General features: G+C 37.9%; 1 protein-coding gene across 1 annotated transcript in view; it reads right to left on the reverse strand.

Moving 5' to 3' along the window:
* Window positions 1-1,267: 1,267 nt before the first annotated feature.
* Window positions 1,268-19,995, reverse strand: part of CERK (ceramide kinase) — a 42,992-nt gene continuing 24,264 nt past the window's right edge. The window contains 7 exon segments of the mRNA XM_039570828.1: window positions 1,268-4,005; window positions 4,920-5,128; window positions 8,378-8,583; window positions 13,312-13,382; window positions 16,051-16,156; window positions 16,956-17,108; window positions 18,541-18,615. Coding sequence (XP_039426762.1) covers window positions 3,906-4,005; window positions 4,920-5,128; window positions 8,378-8,583; window positions 13,312-13,382; window positions 16,051-16,156; window positions 16,956-17,108; window positions 18,541-18,615 — 920 coding nt within the window. The 3' untranslated portion in view covers window positions 1,268-3,905.

Consider the following 19,995-nt stretch of genomic DNA (forward strand, 5'->3'; position numbering starts at 1 on the left):
TGGGATGGAGAATGATGAAAAGCACATGGGTCAAGCTGAGGACAGGGAGGCTCCTCAGCAATTAATCAGGGGCAAAACAAAGTCATCTGGGGGAAAATTAATTTAATTTATTGCCAATTAATACCAGAGTAAGACAGAAATAAACCCAAACTCAAACCTAAACTCACCACCTCCTCTCCTCCCTCTCTGCCTCATTCCTATGCTCAATTTCACTTTTGACTCTTTCAGCTCATCCCCTCTGCCTTGAGCAGCACAGGGGGATGGAGAAATGGGGGTTCTAATGAGTTCACCATTTTCCTACTTCTTTCTCCTTCCTGAGCAGTAAATGGTCCCCCATGGACCACAGTTCCTGCCAAAAATATCCACTCCTGTATGTGCTCCTCTCCGTGGCTGCAGCCCCTGCCAGGAAACTTGCTCCAGATGGGCTCTCCATGGCTTGCAGCTTTCCTCACGGCACATCCACCTGCTCCAGTGTGGGGTCCTCCACTGGCTGCAGGGTAATCTCATCTGGTGCCTGGAGCACCTCCTCCTCCTTCTCCACTGACCTTAAGTGTCTCCAGGATGTTTATTTTACACTCACTCCTTTCAAAGCTGTTGAGCAGCGTTTTTGACCCTTTTTTATTTATCATGGAGGTGCTTAGCAATGCCATCCAATGAGCTCAGCTTTGGCCGGTGGCAGGTCCATCTTGGAGCTGGCTGGGTTGTCTTCTTCCAGAACTCACCCTTGCAGCCCCCCAGCTACCAAAACCTTGCCACACAAAACCAATACACTTCAAAAGCATAAGTGTCTACAGAGCTGAAAAACACGTTCTCCTGTGCCCATTGTTTATCTACAATGAACACATTTTACTTATTAGAATACGTACTTCATCTCTAGTAATTATGGCAACAAAATTCTAGATCCCCCATCCATTTATACTATTTATAGTATAATACATATTTCATGCTTCTTAGAACAGCAGTTTCTTTTCACTTCCATAATAATAGCAACCCTAAATATCTGCATTATAGTAAGTTTCATATTTAGTTTGCCCTGGCAGAGTTGCTTAGTATTAGCCTAAGTCCAGCTTCACTAGTTGCTTTCCTTCACTCTCAGTGTTTTTTCACACTCACACTTGCCACAAAGCTGTATCAGCCCCACTGGAAGGTTATGAATTGCTTCTCTTGGTTTGATCAGCCCACAGTGGTTACACTAAGTGCACTACTGCTGGATTTCTGTCAGTGAGATTTTTTTTCAAATCAAGTTGTGAAAAGAAGAAAACCAACGTACTGTTGTACAATGCAGTTTTATTTTTTTAATGAAATGCCCTAGCATCATAAAACAGAACTCATTTTCTAATCTTGAAGCCAGCAAGATTGGGAAAAAAGAAAAATCAAAGTTGGTTTTCCTATACATAATTTCCATACTAAGATTACATTCCGAGAAAAAAAATCCCTAGAATTAAAATGTAAGCAGATATTACTTACACAGCTCTCTTAAAAACAAACTGGACATGTCATACAACTCACATATGGTGCTTTGCTAGTTTAATATGCTACAATAGAATTATTCAAATGCAACTATGCAGCTTTTCTATTACCTAAGACCTTTTAATTTTATTATGTTGCAATGTTTTTATTATTTACTTCACACTTCTTTACCATACTATACAATGTTCTTTTGTCCTTTTCTGGTGGCTTTTTCTCAAAAAGGAGACCTTCACTGTGGCTTTCTTTGGAAACAACAAGCACTCAGTTGCAGATACTCAAATATTCAAAGCATTTCAATATACATTCACTATGAGATTAAGTCTGTATTTTTCAAGTAGGGGTCTCATGACTTGCTAGTAAACTAATGGAGAGAGCTGGTTAGTATTTATTCCAGTTCTCATTGATGAGAATGTGCTCTGGATAGCTGCAATGCCTCAAACTCCCCCACTCTTTGTAAGCTGAGTGTGCACAAGAATTACTGTAACTTGGAAGTCTGGGTACTCTCACAATATTCATGAATTAACCACAATTACTGCAGACATCTTTTAACAACTGACACTTTCAAAAAATATTCACATTTGTAGAACTGCATAATTTCATTTTCAATGGGATGTTAGTTCAAAAGTACTATTTCACTCATTAAACATGGCTTTAAAAATACAGTATATGTAACACCTGTGTTACAAGTGTCAGAAAAACATTGGATGAGTCAACATTTCAACTCATTGTATTAATAAGGAAAGCAAAGAGCAGTAGTTTTGGAAAAGTATTCAAGTATTTTCCTGAAATACTATATAACAAAATAAAGATCCTAAACTTCGTATGATTGTACTTGAGGCAAGTATAATTTGCAAGTGCTTTTTGTCGTATAGAGCAATATGAATAATACTTTGTAACAGAGATATAGCACACAATTTTGATAATACACAAAACTGGAATGTAAATAGCTTCAATAGAAAAAAATAACCTGCCATTTGTAACAATATTCAAGTGCTTCAGTAATGAAATGACCCATCACCATGGCTTACATTGACCAAATATATGAGAAACATGAACCTAACACAAGCTGGATGACAGAAGTACCAATAAATATACATGAATACAGAATCATCAGCTGTTTGGATGCAAAAAAAACCTCAGACACAGTAAGTTTTAAAGAGAACTTTAAACCTAAAAGAACACTTATAAAAAGATAAAATAGAACTGGGGCTAACTTCTGTCCTCAAACAGGAATAAGTCTGTACAAGAAGAGCAAAATTTAGCCCCAACCCCGGACACAAAACATGTATGTGCCACAATACACAACTATACACAACTTAAATAATCACTCCATAGCTCTATATGACAGTCTAATGTTTTTTATTATAAAAACAAATCAGCACAGTGCATTCATGATTTGTCAGATGCCAGTTTCTTCCCTTGGCTTCACAAAACAAATTATTTTCTTTCATATTTAGTTAAATTATTTTAAGGACTTCCAATCATCAGATCATATTTCTAAACTTAACATTTCAACATCTTATTTTGCAGAGACATTTTAACATATGGAGTAGAATGTCCAAAGAATTGTGTACTGAAGAGGGAAGCTTTTAATATGTTAATACTAGATATTTTTAAAAAATTAAAACTTGCTGGTGTTTGAGAACTTATTTATATTTTCCCTTGTCAGTGCCTTCCTGATATTATACAAGTATTCCTGCAATTTGCTTGCAAGACTTTTCAGTTGCACTGTGTGGTATTTGGTATCATCCAAACAGTCATAAAACCTTTTATAATCCCAAAAAGCATGATGCAGGGAAGCCTTCAAAGACAGAATATATAGGATGAGGTGTGACCTGTATATAGTTGTGCTTTTATTTTTCAAATATTTGTACACTATTATTATTATTACTACTTAAAGCCAGGAATGTGTGTTTGAATTGCATTGATAAGTTGCAAGGTATTGTCAGAATTACAAAATGAAAGATTTTAATTAAAAAAAAAAAGATGCGAATGACAACACCGTTGTCCAGCATTTAAGCCACATGCAACTACGTAACACTCCCAGCAGAAAACATCTTCTCAGACACTGAAAATGTCTTGCCTTGGTGCCAGTGGGAAGTCCAATGTTTCATAACATTTAGATATTATTGCAACACAACTACAAAATTAGCTCTCTAGAAAAGCACAGAGAATTCATCAGTCATCATGAATACATAGATATAGGCCAACCCTCTCTTTTCTAACATAACAGATTACATTGCTCCAAGATATATTTTAATGATTACAATGGTTTTTTTAAAAAATGACACAATGCAGTAAGATGTCTAAAATTATACTGAAGCCATAAAAAAAAATCTAAAAGTTTAAAATACTTGTCAATTTGACTAAAATGCATATTTACTCAATTTCCTTGAGCTTCTATTTTTTTCTTCTCCCCATTGGAGGAACAATGTTTATAGTAATTGTTCAACACTACTCTGGCTGTAGGCAGCTTCATCTTTACAGTTTTCCTCAATTCCCCTTGCAAACAGTTTCATTAACTGGCAGTGAACCCTGAAAAATATAGAAATCAATTAACAAGACATAAATGGGTGCCACATATTTAATTCTAATAATTTAATTGTAATAATCCATTAATTTCAAGCAGCTGGACAAAGTTCCTTACTCCTGACTACAGGAACCACACCCTCATTTTTGATTCAATCCTCCCCTGCAAAGAGGGCTGGATGCTTTCATGTATCCTTTTTTACTCCCCTTGTCTACACAAGAAGTTCTATAGACACTTAGATGAGCCAATCTTTTACAATATACAGCATTTATAAAACTCACCTTTGGACTGCTAAGTGATTATGTTTTAGTGGAACACACTTGTATGTAAATACTATGGTTTTGGTTCCCTTTGCTCTAAAAACAACAAAACAAGCAACCAAAACTAATCCAAACAACAAAAAAAAAACCCCTTTCAAATTTCACAAACTTCTTTGCTAATTTGAGTATTTGCACAACTGCAAAATTCTTCCTCTGTACGCAAAGATCGGAGATAAGACTCTGTGCTGTGTGCCAAAACACAAAGTAGGGGACATACTCAGTATTTCTGTAAGACAAAGAAGCTTACTTAAGCTAAATAGGAAAAGCTATTGCTCAGAGTAATGAGGCATTGCACTCATTTGAAAAGAATCCTTCCAACACCATCTTCACTTTCAGCACTTTAAGCACATAATACCAGTTCCTAAGAAGTAAGTATGACTTCAAAGGTAGGGCCATCCATCTCACTCAGAGTGATCATTTACAACACATATGGTCGCAGTATTCTCTGGAAAGGATTCAAAACTGTAACAAAAATATTTAGGTTTATTATCAGAAGACTCAAATTTGCTATGCACAGGCATCTTTCTGGGATGTCTTTATGAACATCAATGAGAAGGCTTAATGTGTTCTGCTATATAGACAGAAAAATCGAAGCTTACCTCACTTCAATTGCTGAACTATCCAGAGTTTCTCCATCACAGTTCCAGGTGCTATTAACAATATTACAGCAGCAGGCTGGATGATCTCTGCAGAACTGGCCAAAACGTTTCTTTCCTATGTCCATGACATTGCTTTCATTGTCTTCTGAAAGCTTTGATGTAAATTGAAAACACTTCACCCGATAAACGTCTACAAATGGAAAGTCAAACTAGGAAAAAAAAAGAAATGGGCAAATCAGGCAATTACAAGTTAATACATTTGATGTGTAAAGCAACTCAGCATGCAGCAATTTGTACTCAAGGACAGTCTGTCCACTCCAATCTTCTAGAGAAGCTTACCTGAGACACAAAGTAATTTTTGTTTTTGAAAAACTGCACAAGTCAAAAACAATAAAGCCAAAATGAAACCTTACTTCTCAATGGTCACTGTACAGATAACCAGATAACAGGTTCTGAGATTATGAGTAAATGGATTATAAAGACTATTTTAAACAACATATAAAAATTATTATAACATGATATCAAAGTGTTGGAGACTGATGGTTTATAGCTTAAACATCTTTATGAAGGACTTTTGCCTATTATAGCAAAGCTGTATTAAAAAAACTGCATGGAAGACCACCACACCCTGAACGTGCTTCCTGACTGAGGGCCTGCACTGCAAACTGGTGGAGATCACATACAGTGACTCAGGTCTGGCTGGGGGAGAAGAATACATTCACAGGAGGATTAAGCCCAGCACCTTCGGGGTGGAGGCCCAGCCCCAGGGTTATCAGCTGCCAGGCTCGAACAGACCCTCACACCAAAGGGTGGTGGGGAGAGATGTTCTGGGTGTGTGGTGAAAAAGCCTCTGGTGAGAGGCAGTGAACACCCATCTTCTGCTGTGCAGATCAGCTCAGCTGTGGAGACCCTTCGCCTCGGGAAAGCCACATCTAAGGGACATCCACATCAGGGACAGCAGATGGAATGTCATGGCCTATCAAAGGCCCACCCCCAAAAGGGTCCCCAGACCCTGCACCAGAGCACTGCCCATGATACAAAATGATGCAACAGATCCACAGCCTTGCAAGGGACAGTGTCAAATTTGACCTCCCCAGAGAAGGCACGTGGGTGTTCCCATCTGGCCCAAATGTATACTAATTCACTGGATTCTATACTTTTTGGTGGGGGACCCTCACCACCAGGAAGACCAGTTGGAGGGAAACAACGAGACATTGTTGGGATCCATGGAAGGGTGATATGTTTCTGCTTAATCTGTCTCTGTCACTCTCCCTGTCCCCGCTCCCCCCTCTCCTTTTTCTATTTCTTTCTTTCTTTCTTTTCTCTTTCTATCTCTTTGCCTTTTTTACTATTAAATAAAATATATCATTCTTTTGGTTTCAACATCTAACCTCATTTGGTTTTAATCAAGTTTTGGGGTGTACTTCAAACCTTTCTGAGTTCGATACATTTTATTCACAGAGACTTAGTTTTCTCTGCTCTTCTGTGCTTAGACTGGATCTCAACACAAAGTCAAAAAGGTTTGGATTGTATCTTTGTGTCATCCTCAGGACCTGTTCAAACACAGTCCTTAAGGCTTTTCTGAAAGTCTTCTGCTTTTGCACTTGGAACAATGCCCTGAAGGCGAGAATTCCATGGCAGTGTTATCAAATCACAGATATCAAATCACAGAGCTGGGGGTACATGAAGAATAGAGGGCAATATTATTGCATTCAAAAAAAAAAAAAAAAAAAAAAAAAAAAAAAAAAATTAACTAGTTAATTGAACTAGAAAAAGCAGGTCAATTAGAAGATTGCTCCTAAAACCGAGGCTGCAGATTAACACTACAATACTGTACAGATCCTTTAAAACAGGCTTCATTAATTGAAGGAACAATAAATTAGAGGATGCCCCCATCTGCCCTGAAAGCAACTTAACAGATATGGAACTAAATATTCAGCAAGCTCTAGTAAATACAGACAGGTCATTTAGCAAAGGCCATGGAGTATGTCTGGGTGTGTTTATGAGAAGGGGATGGCAAGGAAGCAAATGTGAAGAAACAGTTTACTCACAAATCAGTATGTATGGGTGTACAGTCACCCTTTTCTTCCTTTTTTTTCACATTTCCTTAAGTTTTCAAAAAGGGTTTCCCACTACTATGGTGGATACTAACCTGAGCTAAGGACATATGTACAACCCTGCATTTAATCTCCACTGCAAAACCAGCATATCCCAGAGAGAAATGAGAAGCACTGGAAAGGAAATGGCTATAGTGAAAACCAGAAAAAGCAGAGATGGAGACACCTCCTAGGTCTTAAGTTCCCTCAACTTTTAACCATAAAGAACTGTAAAGTCATCAAACTCTATGCTTGGAAGCAGTGGCTCCTGGACCCAGTGGGGCTCATTTAACAGTGTGCTGGTCCAAACTGCTCTGATGCAAATGCTGGTATCCATGGCTGCATCGTCACCCGTGTCTATGCAGAGAGCACCCGAGCTCTCACGTCTCAAGCCTAAGCAGAATGTTGTCCCTTGATAAATGTTACAGCCAATTTGAAAGGTAGCCAGCGGTGGCTTCAAATGATTGAAAATATCAAAGGAACAGTGAGTGAGAAGGTGTGAAGGGAAGAGGAGGAGAGAACAGTGGGAAGGACGAATATGGACACATTCACAATGTCCCAGGGACTGGCAATGAGGAAATAAAGGGAAAAGAATCTATACTAATTCTTTTACAGAGGAAGAAGAGTAGCATCATAAACATTCAAGATTTGTATTGCTTTTATGCAGTAGATATGACATTAGTCCATCGTTCAGAAAATTTCCAGAACATATTAATAATATCAGGTTGTGACAAGTATTAAATATGTGTATATACAGCCATAGCTCTGTTTCAACAGATACTACGAGCCAAAGCAGTGATGAATCTTCCCTCCTGACAGCTATAACGCATGCAAGAAATAATTTTGAAGCTGAATGCATAAAGCTCATATCCTGGTCACTTACACGTAGTAAAATACTGCTAAAAGCCTGCAGTTTACAATCAAACTGCAGTTCTGGAAACTTTCTTCTAAATCACATTTTTATACAGTTCACAAAAGTGATTTATTATGCTTCACCACATCTACCTCAGCTATTCATGCTGTGAGCAGTTTTTCATGACAACTATATAAGGGCACAGTTGTGATAAAATAACTTTACATATTGTCCAAACAGCAAATACATGGAAAATGTTACAAAACTGAATTCCGTTGGCAGAAGTGGAAATTTGTTAGAATGCTATGGCCAAGGAGTTGAGTTTGGTAAAATGTTTTGAGCTGCTTTATTTTTTATGATACACATGCTGAGATTGCATCACCCAAAATGTATAAATTTTAGAAAAACAAACAAACATGCTTTATAGATGTTATTTCTGTCATATAAGAATACCAATATTTACACTTTTGATGGACTGTCTATAATTCACTGTCAAAAGGAATACACACCTGATCGTCTTGGTTTGTGTGTCTGACAAGATACCGTAGAAAATCAAATCTGGAGCATTTCCGAACTAGAATGAGGTCTGCTGAACCATCTGCCAAATGAGCTGCTGGTGAAAGACCTTTTGGACTTCGTGGACAGGCACAGCTCATACTTACTGCATTGATGGCTAGAAATTTCCCTTTTACAACCTTCCACTCTTCTTCACCTTCTGAAACATATCAATAAAGACATGGAGATAGGTAATAACTTGATCTACTCACAAGAACACTAAAAAGCAACCACTGGCAACTTAAAAGTCTTCCCTGGGCATATTCATGTATTGTCAGTAAATATCTAAAATAAACTACATTTTAAAAATTACATTTTTAAGTATCTGTTTTTCACACACTTAACATAGAAAGTTGCTTTCTCCCTTCAGACTGTGACTATCTCCCAAAACTGCTTGCCTGTTCTGGCATATGCATGTCAAATTCAGGATCAGTGCTATTTGGGTAAACTGGCAAAGGCATAGGAATGGAAAAGAGAGGCAAGTTACAGCTCTCGTAGTGTGAAAGTTCAGAGGGATTAACTTTTTAAAATTCTATTTTTGCTCTTCAACAATCTTGAATAAACAATGATGCAAAGATCGTAGTTTAGTATTTGGTTTCTAAAGCAATATTCCTCTTCTGCCTCAATGCTACAAGTTAGTATTTTAAAAAAAGACAAAGGGAAGAGATGACTCAGCAAGGACCAGCAGGCAGGATATCAGGAGTCTGTTTCCACCCCAGCCCCAAATGTCTGAAGATTAGAACTATTAACAGAGTTAAATGTCCCTGTGTGTAAATCTTCAGAGATTTCTAGAAAACAACACAAAGTCTGTTCTCAACACCATGAAACTCTGTTGGAGCTTACATCTAGACTGAGCTCAAATGTGTGCTGGCATTGATACTACCAGGAGGCAGAGGAATTTTCTAGAACAAAGAAACATTGGCAGGCAAAGCAGAGTTGTTACCTAAACTGTATTTTCTTGAATATGGATAAAAATATATGAAAAATGCCTTCTTTTATTTTTAGATTACACATAATTGTCTTCCTTATCACAATAAGAAAAAGCCAAAAAGCAGCCATAACACTCTTTTTCTCCTTCCAAAAGTGGACTCATTTCAAATGAACAATTCCACAGAAGTAATGACTGCAAAATAGACTATGGACATACATGTTGGGAGTTCAGGAGTGAAGTGTCATGAGGGGTAAAATTAAGGAGTGAACAAAAAATGCTGAAGTTTGTTTATGTAAAAAAGGTAGAGATTTTGAGGAATGTTAACTGGTATGGACTTGAACATCTAACATTATTCAGTTCCCCACATTTTGGTTAACTTGCAATGATTTTCAAGGTGCTTTTGTGATGGGACTACAGACAATATTTATGCTATGTATTTCATGTCCTGAAATTCTGATATTCCTTACTGTCTCAGTTTTAGGAACTTCACATTTACTTTAGAGAATCAATATCACAATTGTCTAGGTTATTTTGAACCTGAAGTCTATTATGCATTAATTTTGAATTGACATGTTCCAGGCTCTAAATATCAGAAAAAAGAAAAAGAAAAAAATTGTTCCCAAAGTATTTTGTAGTTGCTCTTCACTCTTTGAACTTCTCTCATTTCCCGGAATTTTTATTCATTGGAACTCCTTACTGTCCACTCTCTAGTAACAGAACCAAGAAAAACAGTGTTCCAGGAAAACCATGTAAGCTTATAATGTGACAAAAGACTTAAAGAAAACAAAAAACTTTATTATAATTTTTCCATCTAGACTATCCCCTCTATCTCCTGAGAAACAAATCAGAAATAGCAAGAAAAAACTGCAGCTTTTAAATTCAGCATTTTTGCTTCATTTGCCACAGTGCTTTTTAGTATTGCTTGCTTTACTGCTGATCTTTTTATGTTGTTTTCAAACAGGACATTACTGAAAGAAGTAATTTAAATCAGATTCAAAATGTGCATGTTAAGAGAGATGAGACAGACCTAAATGTCAGACTATAGAATGACTGTTCAGGCTGCAGGCAAATGACAAGACCCTGCTCTGAGACGAAGGTAACTGAACAGAACATAAACTACTGGAACTGGAAACAACAAGCATTTTCTAATACACAAACAACAAAATGAAAACAACACCTTTTATTAATAAATCCTTTTGCTGTTTCTCTGAGAAGCATTAGTAATTTGGTCATCAGTGTTTCTAGATATGTATTAACATTTTAAGTATGCTCACTGTAGTAAGTCTCAAATTACTTAAGGTAAAATGCTTCTTTATTTTACTGTAATACATGGTTTTCATCTGGAATAAATTTCAGCATGTTACTCAAGAACACCTTCACTGTTCAAAGTAAGAACAAAGTCAGGGTATTAATCACGTTTTAAATGAACAACTGTTTTCATAACCATTTCGCAGTGTGTATCACTGTAATAACACAAATTATTTGCTCAAAATATCTTTCCTACAATAGGGCAGTCATAAGCAGGGAGTGCATAAGTGGCACTCACTTCAATGGCCTATTGTGTACACACATTGCAAATTGCTGAAGTCAGCATAAAGTACTAGCACTCAACATTTACTCAGCACATGCACAGAGACTCCTGCACAGTTCAAAGAAATATGTTCAGTAACAACCAATCAGGCATCCTTCTAAACTTATCTGAACCATACACAAACCCAGTAGGCACAATGAAAGAGTCTGCCAAGACACCCTGCTGAGTGAAAAGCTTATCTGGAGATTTAAAATCCTTTCTATTGTGAATCAAAAGTAGCTGATTGTATTGTTCCCTTACCAGCACTGCATGGAGAAGAGACTGGACTGCAAAGAGAGCCAGCTACCAGAAGTAGAATGGAATAAAGTAAACAATATCCTACATAACCAGCTGCTTAATGTCATGTGCAATGTTGGCTAAAAGTGTCTTAATTGCTAACTAAGTCCTTTGCTGGATGAAAGGCAACAAAATGGCAGATTTAAAAACCAAACCAACCAACAAAATAACCAAACAACACACACAAACATGAAAAAAGGCAAATAAAACCCCCCCACAAACAAAAGAAAAAAGTTTGGCAATTTCTAACTACAATTATCTCTCAAAAAGACAGAATTTATTTCTTACCAAAAAGCCTACTGTCATATTTATGTTATTATTTATGCCCATTATTTATAGTCTATAAAAAATTCTTTAGCTGAACCTGGGCATAGATTAAAATAACCCAAGAAATATTCTGATTTGGCCATCTCTTGACTGTCTCGAAGATCTGAAAGCAGCAGCTGGGATGAAAGCACTAAACATGTGTAACAGGAATTCAAGTTGCACAGAAATCTTTGTGCTACCAGTGAATCTCCACAGTATGATGATCTTTTTGCTAAAAAATGCCTAGAACCTGGCACAGACACAGTGCAAAAAAACTGTAATTGTAAGATAATCTAGGTCACAAGGACCAAATGTTCATGTCAAGAAAATTGCGGTTGTATGCACTGGGCTCTACAAGAAGAAATAAAAACACAGTAAAGGACCCACAGGAAGCCTGCCTGCTCTTTAAGAGGGGTTTATCCAAGATGATGAACCAAAGCTGTAGGCAAAACCCAACTGAATCTATGTATCTTTCTCTAGCAAGGCCACAGGTGTACGAATATCAGTACTTCTTCCTGTTAGGATGTAGTAGCCAGAAATAAAGAGATACAACTAGGAGAATGACTGAACAGAATTCATTAACAGTTGTTTTAGCAAAAGGAAAACAAAGTTATGTCCATTAAAAAAAAAATGACACAAGTGTGCACAGGGGTTAGAATGGGGATAAAGAAGAGAAAAAGGATAGTGTAACTAGAGAAAGAGGACAGAAATCTCATTTATCATTTATAGTGAGTATTGGTGGAGTGTTGTACAGAAATACTTAAGTCCACTAGATCAGCTACTAGTTGTCCAAGTTCACTGCCCCATATTAGGGTGACATTTGTGCTAACAAAAACAAAATTTTACGACTGATCTATTCTAAAAGTTATCTTAATGAACTGCTTCCTTCTACGACACCTCACAGTTTATCCATTCAGTCCTCACAAAAACCCAGAGTCCTAGCTCACAGAATATTATTTTTTCTAAAGAAAAAAAACTAAACACGCTGAAATATACAAGTAATTAGTATGATTTTATCAGAACTTTCTGAGGTCTGGGTGGAGGAGACACCTTAAATGTTTTTCACATACTTAGAATCATAGTATCATAGAATCATTTTGTTTGGGAAAGACCTCTAAAATCAGATGTCAAAATTGACATTGTCCAAATGTCAATTTAGCACCACTAAACCGTATCTGCCCAAGTGCCACATCCATGTGTCTTCTGAACACTTCCAGGACACACGAATGTTGATTCTACCACTTCCATGGGCAGCCTTTTCCAATGCTTGACAACCCTTTCCCCAAAGAGATTTTTCCTAATATCCAAACTAAACCTTCCCTGGCATGACTTGAGGTCATTTCCTCTTGTCCTATCGCTTGTAACCTGGAAGAAGAAAGAGAACCCCGTGAGGCTACAAACTCCTTTCAGGCATTTGGACAGAGTGATAAGGTCTCCCCTGATGCACCTTTTCTCCAGGCTATACACCCCCAGCTGCTCCTCACAGGACTTGTGCTCCAGACCCTTCACCAGCTCTGTTGTCCTTCTCTGGACATGCTCCAGCACCTCAATGTCCTTCTTAAAGCGAGGGGCTCAAAACTGAACACAGGATTTGAGGTGTGGCCTCACCAGTGCTGAGTGCAGAGGGCAATGACACACATGTTTTCTGTAAACTGAAAGAAACAATGGATTATCTAGTAACTCAGTGTTTAAAAAACCAAAATATACGAGCATTTGAACTGATATATTCTGAAAAATAATTATTTGTGTAATACTATCACATTTTACTTTTTTTGACAAATTACCTTCATGTTTTAATCCACATTCCTTGTGCTGTTCTGCCAGCTGTTTCTCACTTTTCTTGCAAATGTAACATCTGAAAACAAAAACACCATTCATTTCCTGAAAGACCTCCACTATTATGCATTTCAACTTTATTTTACCCAGTCATTACAAGATCTTCCCCCATCACAAGATGCAGCACAGCACTGACAACCCTCATGTGGCTGGACTCATCACAGCCCGGCAGGCAGTGCAGTTATTTAAGTACAGCTCTGAAGACTACTGGATGTCAGTGGTAACAGCAGCAGAGAGACATAAGATCACATAGGTTGGGAGGGACTGATGTGATCAAAGTTGGTCTTACAGGATCAGGATGTTCAGTGTCTTACTCAGTCGAGTTTTGAGGATCTGTGAGGGTAAAGTCCACAGACGTCTAAGCACCTTGTTCCAACATTTGACTGCTCTAACAGTGAAAGACACTGACATACTGGGGACAGTCCATCTCACAAGTGTTGAGTGCAGGGGAAGAATCATTCCTACCTGTTGACTTCCTTTCTGCTTAGAAAACTCAGTATAAGGTGGGCTTTCCTTGCTGCAAGGACATACTGCTAACTAAGGTACAGCTGCTGTCCACCAGGATCTTGAAGTTATTTTTGGCAGAGCTGCCTTCCAGCCAGTCAATACCCAGTCAACACTCTTACATGGGACTATTTCACCCCAGGTACAGGACATTTACGTCTCCTGAACTTCAGGAGATTCCTATCAGCCATTTCTTCAGCCACCAAGATCCCTCTGAATAGCAGCCCTGACTTTCAACATAAACCACTCCTCCCAATCTGGTATCATCCACAAAACTGCTGAGAGAGCACTTTCTGAGACTGTCCCAGTCATTAATAAGGACTCTGCACAGTATTAGGTCCAATACTGCCAAGGGACACCATTAGTAATTGGCTGCCAGCCAGACTCTGCATTCACAACCTTTCTAGTAGTCCAGCCAGTTTCTCACCCACCCACTTTCCTAGTCCACACCTCATCAAATTAGTTTTAACAGTACTACAGCAAACAGGACCATAGGTCTTGCTGAAGTCAAGGTATGTAACATCCACTGTTTCCCCTTCATCCAGGAGCCTGGGGACCTGTACGGCTTGGGGAGAGACTACATTAGTGAAAAATGAGATAAAGGGGTAACTTTGCAGCCTTTTTGATATATCTTATCACTATGTTCCCCATGCCACTAAGCAGCAGGCCCACAGTTCCTTCAGCCTTTTGTTATGATTGGTATATTTAAATAATCCCTTCATAAAAAGCAACACCCTTCACATCCCTTAGTGATTTCAACTCCACCTGAGCTTTGGCTTTTTCAATTTCATTCCTGCATGTTTAAGCAATATCTTTTGTGTTCTTTCAAAGTAACCCATTCCACTTTCACCTTCTTTTTACTACTCAGTTCTTTGCTCATTCAAGTTGCTTTTCTATCCTGGTTAATCAAGTTTCTGAGTATCAGAGTGGATTATTCTCGAACTTTGATGAGGTACCAACTAACTCTCCTATGCCTCTGTATACTCTTTATACTCCCATGGAATCCTGCCAAGATCCCCAAATAAACCAAAGTCCAGGGTTGCAATTCTATGTCTTGTCTTGCTTAATACTCTCAGAAGTTAAAACTCTATAATCTCACAGCCACCACTGCCAAAATGGCCCACAACCATCACATTCCCACTTTTTATTTTCTGTAAAAAGACTGGCAGAGCAGTTGTTCTAGCCAGCCTGGCAATCATCTGCATCATCTATATCATTATCACACTCCAGGATTCTTCTAAATTGCTTGTGCCCAGCTCTATTGCCCTTCCAGCAGTTACCAGGAAGTAAAAAATCCGCTGTGAGGCACCAGGCATTCTTTACTCCATTCCTGACACCTGGATGCCAGCTTTCTCCCTCTGGAGCCTCTGCTGCATCAGGGCACCTGATGGGTCAGGATTGTTGCTCCAGCTGATACTAGAGACTCATCTGCAGCATGTCACAGCACTAGCACAGCAGTCTTATTGTTTCTGGACAAAGTTTGTGGTTCCTCTGTATCCTGCTGTGCTGTTTGGCACTGTGACAAGTACTTCATCTCTGATAGCTAAACTCGTAGATAAAGAAGAATAATAAATACTAGTGCATAACTTCAAGCAGGTGAAAGCAAAGAGAAAGGAAGGAACACTGGGAGATTAAGACAGGCCCCCTGACTAAAGAAACACAGAATATCACACAGAATTTATACAGCATCATAGTAGTACACAAAAAACCAGGGTAGATAGGCTGATTCCTGAGAGGACTTGTCCTTAGGACAAGTCATGCCAGTTGTTGTCATGGCACTAAAACAACTGCTAAAATTGCTAGATCCAGTTACAATGTGAACACTTAAGAATTTCTGAATTATTATTTCCCTTTGTGGAAGCTACAAGGCATCCAGACTTTTGATTTCTTAGTAGTAACACAGCACAATATCCTCAGCATCTTTTAACTGGGTCCTATGCTGTTATATTTTGCTTCCCTTAAAACTGAGGGAGGAGAAGAACCAGCTAACAAAATTTTATTAGATTTTTGTTTAATGACCTGATAAAATGAGGTGTTCTTTTTAATGAGTCAGTAATTTTTTTTACAAGCTTATCTCTTTTAGAGTAAGTGTTTTGATATTAAAACCAACACTTCTGTAACCTCTATTTATGTACGTTTTTAAATAGTTCACACCAAATATCCTGAGATAAACATTAGCCTACCCTGTTCTGCAGCTCTCTTTATCTCGTGGAGATCCGTGTGTATGTTTTGCTGGTTGATAAGCAATTGTTCCTTCATAATAATGATGAGAAAGAAAAGTCTTGAAGCCTACATAAAAAAGGCATTATGCAGCATTAAGTCATTATAAATCCACATGGCAAACATCTCTGCATACATTCCTTGATTTTTCCTCTCTTTCCTTTTCTAAGGACTGCAAAACAGTAGTAGCCCTCCTCAAGCTCAGAATTCTTTTTCTTATGATGTTTTAGACTGTAAGGAACAAGAAAACATCACAGTGCCACTCCAATGTTTTAACATTTGTCAGAAGTGCCATTATGCACTTGACATCTTTAAAGACCAACTAAAAAATTTAGTTATACATCACTGTTGAATCTTAAAATTGGCCTGCACTAAAATTCTCCTAATGCATCTTCTTTCCCTAACACAAATCAAAGGAAGCAAAAGATACTTTCCCCTAGGAAAGTGCCATAGGATTTATTCAAATACTAGGTAACAAGACTAAATCACACATCTCTCTCTAATCAGTGCTAGAATAAGGGCAAGATTAACAATTCATTCCATCGGCTGAATGTTCAAGACAGAGGAGTGCCTATCTCTCTTCAAGTAACTAAAAAGAAAGTCATAATGATTAGGACAGAAGTTATTACTTTTTAGGCCATTTTTCATAGGTGGCCCATATTCAACACAACTTTATTGAGCCCACTGTCAACGTTAACCCCAAAGTCAAACCCAAAGAGCTTTACATAACACGATCCAATATACTTGGTGCTACAAGGAGTTCAAGTCTGTTTCTGATGTTTACAAGCTTCCGACAAGGTTGGTTTGGAGAGACTAAACCAACTGCTCCAAAGTATTTACACACTGACAAAAGAATTCCAAAAATTACCTGAGTAGTCATATCTCATTGGACCCATCCACCGCTTCTTCTCACTATCTTTTAATATATCTCCATAAAAACCATAACCCAGCAATGACACGGAGTATTTCAAAAACGTGTTGTTGTGATGTACAGAAGAGACATCCAGAGGCTGACAGTCACCTATAAAGATCAGAAGTGCAAGGTTCTATTAAGACTTACTTTATTTGCAGCTGCAAACATGATAGTAACTTTAACATTGCGAAGTCATTAAAAATAAAAAATACATATTGCATTTATGTCAATATATATGCCATGAATGCATATACTTCTTACACATGCAGAAAAAAGAAAAATAATTTTTAAAACTAATTTAATCTCATACTTTAAAAGCATTAAACACTAAGTGAGAAGAAAGGGCTCAGTATGCTAAAAATGTATAATGAAGAATTTATACTCCTTTATCCTGTAGCAGAAGGAGGGGATAGAGTCACAGAACTATTTAGATTGGAAAAGACCTTTAGGATCAGAGTCCAAATGTTAACCCAGCCCTGTCAAGGCCACCACTAAACCATGACCCTAAGTGCCACATCTACACATTTTCTAAATATCTCCAGGGATGGTGACTCGACCACTTCCCTGGGCACACTGTGTAAATGCTTGACAGTCCCTTTCCCTGAGTGGATCGATGCAGTGTCTCCTGTACATCTCCTGGGTACTAAAACCTCTATGTCATGCTATCAGAGGATAATTCGAGCTGGAAGGAGCCTTTGGAGGTTTCTCATAAAACCTCACACTCAAAGTAGGTTCAGCTATGAGGTCACATCAGGTTACTCAGGGCTTGTCCTGTCAAGTCCTGGAAATCCCTAAGGACAAAGAGTACACCACTTCTCTGATGTCCTCCACGTGTAAGCTTTGGAGTGATGGTGGGCATTGTGGGGGTGGGTTTTTTGGCTTGTTTGGTATTTTGCTGTTCGGGGTTTTTTTGTTTCACTGGGAAGTTGGACCAGATGATCCACTGTGGTCCCTTCCAACCTGACCCATTCTGTGATTCTGGGACTTAATAACACGACTAAAATACTATGATATACTAAAGCCACATCTCTCCAATCCTAGTCCAAACCCTAAAACTGCAGCTGTTAAATCAGTAATGATACCAAAAGGTGTTGTAACTCTAACTTGTCAAGGGAACATTGAATTGCCCAGGACAATTGGACAACTAGCACAAAATACTACTATTGAAGTGTACATGCACTGATCATAGCTTTCTCTTAGATAAACATATATATATATAGAAATATAGTCCAACAACTGATGCTGCTTACTGCATTTTACTATTTTCAAAAGAATGCCAGAATTCATGAAAACTTTAGCACCAAAGTTTCAAAATGTTATGATCCCTTGAAAATAATGAATTAGTGTAGATCAAGCAATTAATTTTTAACCTCCTGCATTTCAAATCAGAGACTTAAATCCCAGACAAAAACTTTGTATTTCAACCCAGCCATTATGTTCAAATTATATTTCACAGACATAAAGACAGAACTAAATGAAAACAGTATTTTGGGCTACTTTCATAGTTTTTGTAACAAAACTGCAAACTGCGACCACCCACCTACAATAATATGAAGAGCTGAAGTTACTGGATCAGAAATGCCTACAGTTGAATAGCATATGCAATCTGTTGATCCTGAAAAACAGAAAACTAGGCATCAATTTGTATCTTTACAAAACAAGTATTATTGGCATAGTCCTCCACATAAAGGCATTATGTTCCTTTGGTTTGCTCCTTTCTATTTTATGGAACAAAGTATATACAGGGATACTGTATTATTATTATTATTTAAACTGTAACACTCCCCCCCCCCCCCATGAGTACAAATTATTGCTCTCCATACAAAGTACAAAAATTTTCACAATATAAGCAATAAATATGTAGCAGTTAGTGAAGGGAAGTAAGTTAATTTACACAGAAAATTTCATGATTACATTATAGCTTTTATATCAAATGAGGTAGGCATACATTGCTTCTCTTTTGTTTAAGATTTCTTGCTCATTGAAATCTCATGAAAAAAAGAGAAATTGACTGGTCTGCTGTTTTTTGTGGTACTGATCTGAATTCCAGGATGTCATCTTATACCAGAAACTTCTGCTCTGTTCTATTATTTGAAAATCAGTAAAAATACTTGCTTTCAGGAATTAGTTTCTAGATAGGGTAACAAAATGGATAGAGATGTACCTTTACAGTCTTGATGCAAAATACCTACAAGAAGAAAGGGGGGAAGCTTTACGTTTCACCTATATGCTGTTTAGAAATGGACAATTCTCCCTGTTCCCTATAAAAAACAAGAGCCTAGATAGGGATCTGGTTTATACTCTGCGACAGGGACTTGGAACTCAGGTCCAGACATACAGAAGTGTATTTGTTGCAGCACCTAACACCAAATTTATCTTACAGTTTCTCCCATCCCTTCCATGAAACCAAATTCCCTCAAAGTCAAGGCTAGATATCTGAAAAGATAAACTTTGTCCGCATACATGTTTTCAGCTTTCCTACCAATACATTAGGCTGAAGAGGAGCTCAAATACAGCATACTTGGTTACTGAGGCCCTACCAAGTTGAAATAAAAACTAAAAATGGAGGAATGAGCAACCATTATTTAAAAAACACTTTTAGTTCTTTTTCACTTTCGAAATAGTCAGGGCATAAGCAGTTAAGAACAGGAGCAAAGAAAATCCTTTCTTCTCCAAGTCACTTTTCAGAAAATTGATACTACTTCCCCAACCTGTGAATGGCACGACAGAAGCTTCTACCAAGTAGACACTCTGCAGAAATTTGCCACAGTGAACAAGATGCAGCTCCAGGAGCCAATTAAAAAGAATAGAACAGGAATGTAGAACAAAAGAAACAGTGGGACTAAATAGGTTGTCACTACAAGGCTGAGGTTCAGGACAGTGCCAGTGTATCATTACAGGCATATGCCACTGCAGGACAGAGGACTCCAATTTCCTACAGTATCATAACAGACAAGGTACACAGATCTCATGTAACATTTAAAGTTTCATAGCA

This window comes from Corvus cornix, chromosome 1A (genome assembly GCF_000738735.6).
Source record: "Corvus cornix cornix isolate S_Up_H32 chromosome 1A, ASM73873v5, whole genome shotgun sequence".
Lineage (NCBI taxonomy): Eukaryota > Metazoa > Chordata > Aves > Passeriformes > Corvidae > Corvus > Corvus cornix.